The sequence below is a fragment of the Lineus longissimus genome, chromosome 16 (genome assembly GCF_910592395.1).
Source record: "Lineus longissimus chromosome 16, tnLinLong1.2, whole genome shotgun sequence".
NCBI classification, from domain to species: Eukaryota; Metazoa; Nemertea; class Pilidiophora; order Heteronemertea; family Lineidae; genus Lineus; species Lineus longissimus.
The window spans coordinates 5881004-5892526 of record NC_088323.1 but is presented as its reverse complement, the minus strand read 5'-3'; the positions used below and the strand labels follow the sequence as shown (position 1 = coordinate 5892526).

The following is an 11523-nucleotide window of genomic DNA, read 5'->3' as shown; positions in this document are numbered from 1 at the left end:
ATGCATACGTTTTGTACCTCTGCATTCCCTGTTGTATATTTTTATTGGAGAGTTCAGACTAAGTTTTGTATTCCCTCTGCATTTCCTACTGTATTTTGAGATTGGAGAATTCAGACTTTAATCCGAGAACGAGAACGAACACGGAGTGGTTTTTTCTCTCTGGATGACGTCAATATTACCATGACACAAACTTTTGGGTCCCTAGAGGTCCTCAAAGTCTAATAATAATGACATGGGTCTGGTCGGGGCCATTCCGACATAATGGCAGCCAATTCAAGCATCGATAAATACAGTTCCAATCCTGCGTGAGGAGGATGATAGGATGTGCATCATTTGTAGGGTTGTCACAAAATGAATAACTTAGTATTTTCTACATAAAACATTTATTTGCTTTATATCCTATTATAGAGGTTTCATGTTATGATTAACGAAGCTATTGTTACATGTAGTTTCATAAATAAGGTACACTGTCATATTTACAACGTATTTCGCGTGTTGTTGATAATAAATGCGAATGAGGAACATCATCATCTTTTTGTGCGTTCTTCTATGAGCGAACCCCAGTTCTGCACAGGCAAATTGGTAGATCGGGATTGGAATGGTATGCGTCAAGGAGTTTCTACACGCCAGTGAGCCTGTACACTCCACCTTTAAAGGTAGTCAAAAGGCGGGTGGAAGGTAGGTCAGATTGAGTTACATGAGGCAGCCAATAGGGGTCTCTCCCAATTGACAGCACGACAAAATTATTCACGCGTATACGAGGAATGTATTTACAATGTAATACCTATAGTCAAACACGACCTAGGGCCATTTCGAATGGCTCGCAACGTTTGCTGGTACCCAAATCAATCGCATAGCAATATTTCACATTTTTCATATTCATGAAAGCTATGCCTCGCTAAACCCAAGCAAATTTTTGAGACCATGCAACACTTTTTTGGTGACTTCTGGAGGGGTCATTTGCACCCAATGCCCTCTCCTCTTCCCCCGTCAGCTACGCCCCTGAAAAATGGAGACTACTATTCTAATGGAAAATCTCCCTTCTCACTACAGTCAATCCCTCCAACAATAACATTGATGTCGTTGCCTATCTTCTGCCCCTGTCCCTCTCAAATGGATTTGAAGTATGAACTCGTTGATACATGTCTGTAAAAATTATTCCCAAGTAAATAAACATTCTTTTCGCAAGACGTATGTGCAATCCTGCCTTTTCGAGGAAGCATGTTTTTTCCTTGGTTTAGGCTACGTTTCAAAAACTCTTCAGCTGCTTCTGATCCATATAATTACATATTATCCTAAATCTTGCTTAATGTGAAGCTCTGTTTCATTAGTATCTGGAAACAATGCCAAGTAGTCCTTAAAGCCCAACTCTCGAAACCTGGGTTCAAGTGATGACTCATCAAGCTAGCTTCTAGTGCATAGTATCATAATGCACGACGTTATGTACTTTCAGAACCTCTCACTGTGCTGCTCAACCAGCAAGTGATAAGGCGACCTGCTTTCCTTGACCTTTTATACACAAGAATTACCGTGGTAGAAAGAAAGAATCCCTCGCCAGCGTTTTGGGAGACGTTTCCTACATATCATCCTGTTCGTGATGCAGTTTTAGTTTACCTTTTCCTTCCGTGATGTACTAGTGCATCTTCTGCATATAAACCTCACACACTTGTAAATGATGAAACAAACTAACAACACGACCACGAGTATGAAACCCATAACATCCAGCAGGAGAATCTGGTACCAGGCCAACTGATTCGTGTAAGCCTGAAGATGATCCGAGCCGTGTTCCATAACGTGTTCGATCCAGTACGCTGCCCTCTCTCGAGGTGCCATTGGACGGGACTTGAAGATCGTGGAAGCCTTCTGGATGTTCGCGCGGTACCTTGGATTGGTTGCGACGTCTTCAATGGCGGCTGCTAGCTCCTCTGGGGTGACAGTTGCGAGTGTCAGATATCTCCCTAGGCCTTTGGCGGTGAGTTTTGCAGCATTGTAGATTTGGTCAGTGCATAACGGAAGCCCCAGCATTGGGACTCCGTGATACACTGCCTCGTGCTGGCCATTGCTGCCGCAATGAGTGACAAAGACTTTGGTGTTCGGGTGAGCCAATAAGTCATTCTGAGGCACCCAGTCAACAATCTTTAAATTTGCAGGCACTTTTACCGTTGGTTTTGTCAATTGCCTGAATACGACCTTGTACTTGACCTTCTCGACGGCCTGAACGATCCTGTTGACATATTCAACGGGAAGGAAGCCGATGCTTCCTCCGAATGTGATGACCACCAACCCCTCAGTGGCGCTGTCAGCAAAAACTTTAAACTCTTCTTCTAATGGAAGCGGTGGGCTTGTTACAATGCCGCCAACGTTGACCATATTTGGGGCCAGGTGTTTTGGCACGTCCACCAAAGGGTCGAGGTCGATCAGCCAAAGGTGTGTCTTCATCATCAAATCATGGAGCGACTCAAACGGGGTTTCACAAGTAGCTTTCAATCTCCTCTCATCAAATGTCCACGTCGATACCGCTGATATCATGTTGAAATACAAGAACGATTTAAGACGCTGCCAGAAGGTGGAAACCATAGAAAATGTTGGGTCTAACTGTGAGGGATTCAAAAACGGAACTTGTAGTGACATCGCCAAGGTCTTGAACGGCATAACTGGACTTATGGATGCATGTTCTATTCCCAGTCTATATGGAATCGTGTAAAGGCAGGACATACACCCACCTGGGCTATCCACAACTGCAAAGTCGAACTTCTCTTTTCTCAACTTTTCAATTAGGTCGGGGTTGTCAGCCATGTTTTCACTATCTGTCCACATGATCTTCAACATATTGCGGAATTTTACGGGAGTCACCCCTTCTTCAGCCAGGCTCTTTTGGAACTCAACAGTGTCCATTTTTAATTCTTCATCACTAGTTTTGTATCGTATGATTTTCATGCCCGACTTTAGGATATTACTGGGGACCTTCAGACCTGAGTGGACCACTATGTGGACTTCGTGGCCCTTCTTCAGAAGCCCATCTCCGACTGAACTCAACTGTAGAACGTGGCTCCTGGTCACTAGCGGGAGAAGGAGGATTTTCTTACCAAGTGAGAAGGAAGTCCCCCACAGAAGGACTAGGACGAAAATTCCCTTCATCTTGCAACTGGTGAACCTGCAAAGAATTAAACGATAATTTTGATGCTATACAATTTAATATCATGTTTTTCAGCACCTCGTACACAAGTTATTGTCAGGTTGTCACTGCATGTTGGTAACGCATTTAAAGGGACAACTTGGTCGTGGGATTTACCAAGCCAGGAGGATAATGTGCCTTCTTTCCACCATGCGCCGCCAATTGTGGTATCACACTGATGCTGATCTCCGATAATGACTTTCGCCAGTGTTGCGAGGCAGTTTTTGACACTGGCTTGCGAATTACAGGCAGGCCTGTGGTAATTACTCCGTTCTAGTGCATTGTTTTTAAAAAAAGTATTTTTCAATGATCCTCTTTGGAGTAGTTGCGGTCCTGCTGGAAGCTGTTTTTCCTTATCTTAAAAGTCAAGTTATTCTCAACCGCATTGGAACAGACCTTCATCAGTGGAAATAAGCGACTCAAGAGAGGAAGCGTTGCATATGTAGCGAAGCTTCTGGGTGGCTTTTCCCCGAGATAAGAACAACTTACGTTATCCGGAATCGTCAGCAAGGACTCCCAAACAGACGAAGTAAGGAGAGCCCTCTCGCAATGGTGCACATCGACCAGGCATCTCCCAAATAGAAGTGGACGTATGTCCACACAAACGGGTCGACCGAGCATCCCCAAGAGAGAAGTGAACGCATGCCTATTCAGAAGGATCGACCAGGCATCTCCCAGATTGAAGTGGATGCATGTCCACACAGACGGGTCGACCAGACATCCCCAGAGAGAAGTGAATGCATGTCAACCCAGACGGGTCGACCAGGCATCCCCCAGATAGAAGTGGACGCATGTCTACACAGAAGCTGTAAGAGATGGGGGTGGAGGCCGGTATCGTCGTCAGACTAAATCACCATGATTAAGAACTTTCGATACCTACAGGGAAATGCTCAAGCAACTTCCGAGCTGAAGCCGAATCGATTAAGAAAGCCGCTAATACTGTTACAGAATCGTCCAATGTGCCAAAAGGATGGCTCGTATTTCATTCATAATTCAAACTTGCTCGATTTTGCTGATTATTATAATGATCCGAAATGCAGCTGTGCGTGTTCATAAATCGTCAGTTTATGCAAACATGTCCAAAGGACGCATTAAACTCAAAATTTTAATTTAAAGTCATTTTTGGCTCACCGTAGGGGAGTCTATACAATACTGCAGTGTCTGTCGTCCGTCGTCGTCTGTCGTCGTCGTCCGTCGTCCGTCGTCCGTCGTCCGTCGTCCGTCGTCCGTCGTCCGTCGTCGTCGTATCCTGTTTCAAAAACAGTGGCACGTTTCTTAACCGCTAAGCCTATGAACTTGTAACTTTGTACACAGGACTCCCTTGGTCAGATGACCTGTGACACTAAATTTCGGTCCGATCTGATTCTTAATTTGGCCACCAGGGGGCCGAATGTAGATATCTAAAAAGTGTGATATCTCGCTTATTAATGACTTGTTTGGAATGAAATTTTTGTGGTAGGTACTCATAGCAAGGCTACATCATATATCATACGGGTTTTTAATTTGACCTACTTTTCAAGGTCACACAGGTCAAATGGCGTAAATTGGCTGTTTCAGTGTAACTATGGCACGTTTTTCAACCTCCACAGCTATGAACTTGAAACTTAGTACATATAACCCCCTATACCAGATAACCTCTGGTGCTGAATTTCGGTCTGATCTGATTCTCAACTTGGCCACCAGGGGGCCGAATGCGGATACCTAAAAAGTGTGATAATTCGCTTATCAATAACTTGTTTTCAATAAAACTTTCGTGGTGGGTACTCATAGCAAGGATACATCATATATCGTACGGGTTTTTAATTTGACCTACTTTTCAAGGTTGCAGAGGTCAAATGGCATAAATTGGCTGTTTCACTGTAACTATGGTACGTTTCTCAACCGCCACAGCTATGAACTTGAAACTTGGTACATATAACCCCCTATATCAGATAACCTCTTGTGCTGAATATCGGTCCGATCTGATTCTCAATTTGGCCACCAGGGGGTCGAATGTGGATATCTAAAAAGTGTGATATCTCGCTTATTTATGACTTGTTTTTGATAAAACTTTTGTGGTAGGTACTCATAGCAAGGATACATCATATATCATATGGGTTTTTAATTTGACCAACTTGTCAAGGTCACAGAGGTCACAACGCAGACACAGATATGGCCGAAATTGCATGTTTTGTGTTTTTCGTGTTGTGGCAATCCAAAGGTCGTGAGTTCAAACCCCGGTCAGGGACGGCCAAAAATATTTTTTTTATTTTATTATTTTTTATCTTTTCCCTTTTGTCTTTTCTGACTTGTATCTTACATTTTCTTGATTTTTTATTTATTTGGTGCCATATCATTAGGTGGCTATCTTTCATGACAAACCACACCATCCCACAACTATTGCATGATTAACCCCTAACAATGACAAGTTCTTCCTCATACTCTCCCTTTCATATCGACAGGTGAGCACAATGGCCCTGGCCATTTCATTTCATACACTTGCTGGTTGCTGGAGAACGAAAGAATTCACTAGTGTGCATGCACACGTTCTGTATTCCCTCTGCATTCCCTAGTGTATTTTTTATTGGAGAGTTCAGACTAAGTTCTGTATTCCCTCTGCATTCCCTACTGTATTTTGATATTGGAGAATTCAGACTTTAATCCGAGAATGAGAACGAACACAGAGTGGTTTTTTCTCTCTGGGTGACGTCAATATTACCATGACACAAACTTTTGGGTCCCTAGAGGTCCTCAAAGTATTTTAATAATGAAATGGGTCTGGTCAGGGCCATTCCGACATAATGGCAGCCAATTCAAGCATCGATAAATACAATTCCAATCCTGCGTTAGGAGGATGATAGGATGTGCATCATTTGTAGGTTTGTCACAAAATGAATAACTTAGTATTTTCTACAAAAAACATTAATTTGCTTTATATCCTATTATAGAGGTATCATGTTATGATTAACGAAGCTATTGTTACGTGTAGTTTCATAAATAATGTACACTGTTATATTTACAACGTATTTCGCGTGTTGTTGATAATAAATACGAATGGAAAACCGATCATCATCTTCTTGTGCGTTCTTCTATGAGCGAACCCCAGTTCTGCACAGGGAAATTGGTAGCTCGTGATTTGAATGGTATGCGTCAAGGAGTTTCTACACGCCGGTGAGCCTGTACACTGCACCTTTAAAGGTATTCAAAAGGCGTGTGGAAGGTAGGCCAGATTGAGTTACATGAGGCAGCCAATAGAGGTCTCTCCCAGTCGACAGCACGACAAAATTATTCACGCGTATACGAGGAATGTATTTACAATGTAATACCTAGTCAAACACGACCTAGGGCCATTTCGAATGGCTCGCAACGTTTGCTGGTACCCTAATCAATCGCATAGCAATATTTCACATTTTTCATATTTATGAAAGCTATGCCTCGCAAAACCCAAACAAATTTTTGCGACCATGCAACACTTTTTTGGTGACATCTGGAGGGGTCATTTGCACCCAATGCCCTCTCCTCTTCCCCCGTCAGCTATGCCCCTGAAAAATGGAGACTACTATTCTCATGGAAAATCTCCCTTCTCACTACAGTCAATCCTTTCAACAATAACATGGGTGTCGTCGCCTTTCTTCTGCCCCTGTCCCTCTCAAATGGATTTGAAGTATGAACTCGTCGATACATGCCTGTAAAAAATTATTCCCAAGTAAATAAACATTTTTTTGGGAAGACGTATGTGCAATCCTGCCTTTTCGAGGAAGCATGTTTTTTCCTTGGTTTAGGCTACGTTTCAAAAACTCTTCAGCTGCTTCTAATCTATATAATTACATATGATCCTAAATCTTGCTTAATGTGAAGCTCTGTTTCATTAGTATCTGGAAACAATGCCAAGTAGTCCTTAAAGCCCCAACTCTCGAAACCTGGGTTCAAGTGATGACTCATCAAGCTAGCTTCTAGTGCATAGTATCATAATGCACGACATTATGTACTTTGAGAACCTCTCACTGTGCTGCTCAACCAGCAAGTGATAAGGCGACCTGCTTTCCTTGACCTTTTATATACAAGAATTACCGTGGTAGAAAGAAAGAATCCCTCGCCAGCGTTTTGGGAGACGTTTCCTACATATCATCCTGTTCGTGATGCAGTTTTAGTTTACCTTTTCCTTCCGTGATGTACTAGTGCATCTTCTGCATATAAACCTCACACACTTGTAAATGATGAAACAAACTAACAACACGACCACGAGTATGAAAGCCATAACATCCAGCAGGAGAATCTGATACCAGGCCAACTGATTCGTGTAAGCCTGAAGATGATCCGAGCCGTGTTCCATAACGTGTTCGATCCAGTACGCTGCCCTCTCTCGAGGTGCCATTGGACGGGACTTGAAGATCTTGGAAGCCTTCTGAATGTTGGTGCGGTACTTTGGATTGGTTGCAATATCCTCAATGGCGGCTGCTAGCTCCTCTGGGCTGACAGTTGCCAGTATTAAATGTCTCCCGTAGCCTTTGGCGGTGAGTCTTGCAGCATTGTAAATTTGGTCACCGATTACCGGAAGCCCTAGCATCGGGACTCCGTGATACACTGCCTCGTGCTGGCCGTTGCTGCCGCAATGAGTGACAAAGACTTTGGTGTTCGGGTGAGCCAATAAGTCATTCTGAGGCACCCAGTCAACAATCTTTAAATTTGCAGGCACTTTTACCGTTGGTTTTGTCAATTGCCTGAAAACGACCTTGTACTTGACCTTCTCGACGGCCTGAACGATCCTGTTGACATAATCCACTGGAAGGAAGCCGATGGTTCCACCGAATGTGATGACTACCAACCCCTCAGTGGCACTGTCAGCAAAGACTTTAAACTCTTCTTCTAATGGAAGCGGTGGCCTTGTTGAAATTCCACCAACGAGAATCATATTTGGGGCCAGGTGTTTGGGCACGTCCACCAAAGAGTCTAGGTCGATCAGCCAAACGTGTGTCTTCATTATCAAATCATGAATTGACTCAAACGGGGTTTCACAAGTAGCCTTCAGTCTCCTCTCATCACACTTCACTACTGCTGATAGCATGTTGACATACAAGATAAATTTGAGACGCTGCCAGAAGGTGGAAACCATAGAAAATGTTGGGTCTAACTGTGAGGGACTCAGAAACGGAACCTGTAGTGACATCGCCAAGGTGTTGAACGGCATAGATGAACTGTAGGATGCATGTTCTATTCCCAGTCTATATGGAATGGTGTACAGGCAGGTAAAAATGCCAGCAGAGCCATCCACAACTGCGAAGTCGAACTTCTCTTTTCTCAACTTTTCAATAAGGTCGGGGTTGTCAACCATGTTTTCACTATCTGTCTGGAAGATATTGAACAGATTTAGCAATTTTGTGGAAGTCCCTTCTTCAGCCAAGCCCTTTTGGAATTCAACAGTGTCCAGTTTTAATTCTTCTTCACTAGTTTTGTATCGTATGATTTTCATGCCCGACTTTAGGATATTACTGGGGACCTTCAGACCTGAGTGGACCACTATGTGGACTTCGTGGCCATTCTTCAGAAGCCCGTCTCTGATTGAACACAACTGCAGAACGTGGCTCTTGATCATTAGCGGCAGGAGGAGGATTTTCTTACCAAGGGAGGAGGAAGTCACCAACAGAAGTACTAGGACGAAAATTCCCTTCATCTTGCAACTGGTGAACCTGCAAAGAACTAAACGATAATTTTGATGCTATACAATTTTATATCATGTTTTTCAGCACCTCGTACACAAGTTACTGTCAGGTCGTCACTGCATGTTGGTAACAGGGACAACTTGGTCATGGCATTTAGTATTGGAATAATGTAAAATTATTTATCATGATATTGTTAAAGGGTTCTTCTTAACACGTATAAAATTTGGTGAGGATTGATCGGCTCCAGGGGTACTTTTTACCAAAACCAATGAACAGCCATGTACATGTAATGTACACAGTGTTTAATGCAGGGCTCTCGGTGATCAGTGGTAGAGTGGTTAGAGCGCCGGGCTTATAACCAGGAGGTCGTAGGTTCGATACTAAGTCGAATCAACACTGTTTCATCTGTGTGTCCTTGGGCAAGACACTTCACCCTACTTGCTTCTCTCCACCCAGGAGTATAAGGGTACCAGGCTGACTTTAACTTTTTAACTTAGCTGGTCATCACGCAGGTAAGGGAGAGGAGGGCATTTGTAAATTTGCGCTCAGCTGTGTGATGGGGGGAAGGGGGGGAGTAGAACATTTTATACGTCGTAAGTACCGGTATGAAAAAGAGGCAACGTTCAGGTTAGAATTTATAGGAAGGTATAAATATGAATTATTGCTGGGCATAATTCTAGCTCGGGTGGAGCTCAAATGTTGGTCAAAATCTCGGCTCTGCTTCGGTTTTAGTCTACAATTTAGCTCCACCCTCACGGTTTTGGTGAGGCAACCAATACCTCCAGTTCGGTATCAATTCCTTAAACTATAAACCGGCGAGAAAATGCGGGTACGTGTACTACATGAACAAACGACTAACAGACAATATCTGTTTAATTCGCCATATTAAATTGTTGTCTTACCTTGTTTCAGCAGCTCTCTTTCCACTAGTGAAGGTCTGTTCCAATGCGGTTAAGAACAACTTGACTTTTGAGCCGAGAACCAAACATATACATGCTTTATTACCAGCCCAATATGCTCTACTAAAGTCCATTCGTAAATCTTATGTCCGTATCGTTTGCAGGGCTCTGGAGGGCGAACTATACTGGTCGGATTTCTTTAGAGTTGGGTTATTATTGATCCTTGCCTCAAACCTAAACAGGATTTATGGCGTTCAGCATTCTCAGTGCAGAAATAAATAAAATTCTTCAGCGAAGTCCTATTGTCACCCTGGATAGACCATATAGTGTTTCTGGATATTTTTCATTCATTCTTGGTACATGAGAAGAGGGATACCAAAAATAATAACCTGAACATTTCATCCAGATTCGTCGAGAAATAAACCGTACTGAGCGGAAAATGTCCGAATTCAGTGCAATGTACACAAATGCATGCTAAACAAATTATTTCGTTACCATGGATACTAAAGTGAAAAGAGCATGCTTGGTTTTGAGGTTAAGTCCAAGAAATCCCACCAGTAGTTCGCCATCCAGAGCGCCAAACGATGCAGGCGTAACATTTACGAATGGACTATAGTGTTATAGCATGAAGCCCGTCTCGACGTCTTGACAAGCTCTATAGTGTTAAAAGCTCGATATAAGCCTATAAGTTATGAAAGGTATGTATGGATATAATGAAACAGGATATTGCTAGGCTATTTGTAAATGATAGCTGGTCATAAAAAAAACCGATTGAGTATTCGATCAGTATAATGTACACTTTTGATTAGATAAACAAATTCGGACACGTTCATCACTTGTCGGCCAATATTACTTTCCGATGATTTACTAGCTTTGAATAACTTCATAAATAATGTATACAGTTATATCTACAATGTATTTCACGTGTTGTTGATAATAAATACGAATGAAGAACATCATCATCTTCTTTTGTGCTCTCCTATGAGCGAGTATGCGTTGCTCACCCCAGTTCTGCGCTGGCCAATCGGTATGAGATGCTGAGTTTCTACACGCCGGTGAGCCTGCACACTGAACCTTTAAGTTAGTCAAAAGGCGGGTGCCAGGTCGGTCAGATTGAGTTACACGAAGCCACCAATAGGCGTCTCTACAATTTGACAGTACGACAAAATTATTCACGCGACATATATAATGTTATACCTAGTCAAACACGACCTAGCGCCATATTTACGAATAGCTCGCAAAATTTGCGGGTACCCAAGCGAATCAATCGCTGGGCTATATTTCATAAAGTACCTTACATCCAAATCTTGAGAAATTGTACATACCAACGTCATGAAACCAGCTGAAACTAAAAAGATTTTATTTTTCATATTTATGAAAGCAATGCATCGCTAAACCCAAGCAAATGTTAGCAACCATGCAAGATCATCGCGCAAAGTTTGCGTGGTTGTATTGGGAAAGGCACACGCAAACCAACTCAAAAACAGCACAATATTTGCTAAAAACTCCGGATCTCCCGCAAAGTTTTCGAGACTGCCGAAACTTTGCTCTTCAGGTTCCTTTTTAGCAAGTCACTCTGGCATATTTTGCAAAGCATGGTTGGCACGTTTTTTCCTCCTTCGACGCGCTAATTTTTAGCCCTGACTACGGGCTGGGTCTTCTCAATCGTGAAAAATAGGGGCGTAGTCAGTGGGGGAGGCTCTACCTTTTCGAGGAGGCATATTCTTTCCTTGGTTCAGGCTCTATTTCAAAAACTCTTCAGCTGCTTGAGGTCTATATATGTAGTCCTAAATCTTCCTTAATGTGAAGC

The 11523-nt window shown here is 42.8% G+C and overlaps 1 protein-coding gene across 5 annotated transcripts; it reads right to left on the bottom strand.

Moving 5' to 3' along the window:
* Positions 1-404: 404 nt before the first annotated feature.
* LOC135500204 (2-hydroxyacylsphingosine 1-beta-galactosyltransferase-like) lies at positions 405-11521 on the bottom strand. Of its 5 annotated transcripts, none has more exons than XM_064791486.1 (2): positions 9717-11521; positions 405-3154 (listed from the first exon to the last, which is right to left on the bottom strand). In XM_064791486.1, exons 1-2 carry the CDS (start codon positions 9845-9847, stop codon positions 1606-1608), a joined length of 1680 nt encoding a protein of 559 aa, XP_064647556.1. In that variant the 5' UTR covers positions 9848-11521; the 3' UTR covers positions 405-1605. The 5 variants fall into 5 exon arrangements, with proteins under 5 accessions (XP_064647556.1, XP_064647558.1, XP_064647559.1 ...); XM_064791488.1 differs by lacking the exon at positions 9717-11521 and adding an exon at positions 4056-4154; XM_064791489.1 differs by lacking the exon at positions 9717-11521 and adding an exon at positions 3665-3885.
* Between the last annotated feature and the right edge of the window lie 2 nt (positions 11522-11523).

What these genes read in the sequence shown, in the direction of transcription:
- LOC135500204 (XM_064791486.1), bottom strand. Translation starts at nt 9,847, where the DNA reads ATGGACTTTAGTAGAGCATATTGGGCTGGTAATAAAGCATGTATATGT. An exon ending in AAGAGAGCTGCTGAAACAAG is followed by an intron (nt 3,155 to 9,716) that starts GTAAGACAACAA and finishes AATTCTTTGCAG; the next exon opens with GTTCACCAGTTGCAAGATGA.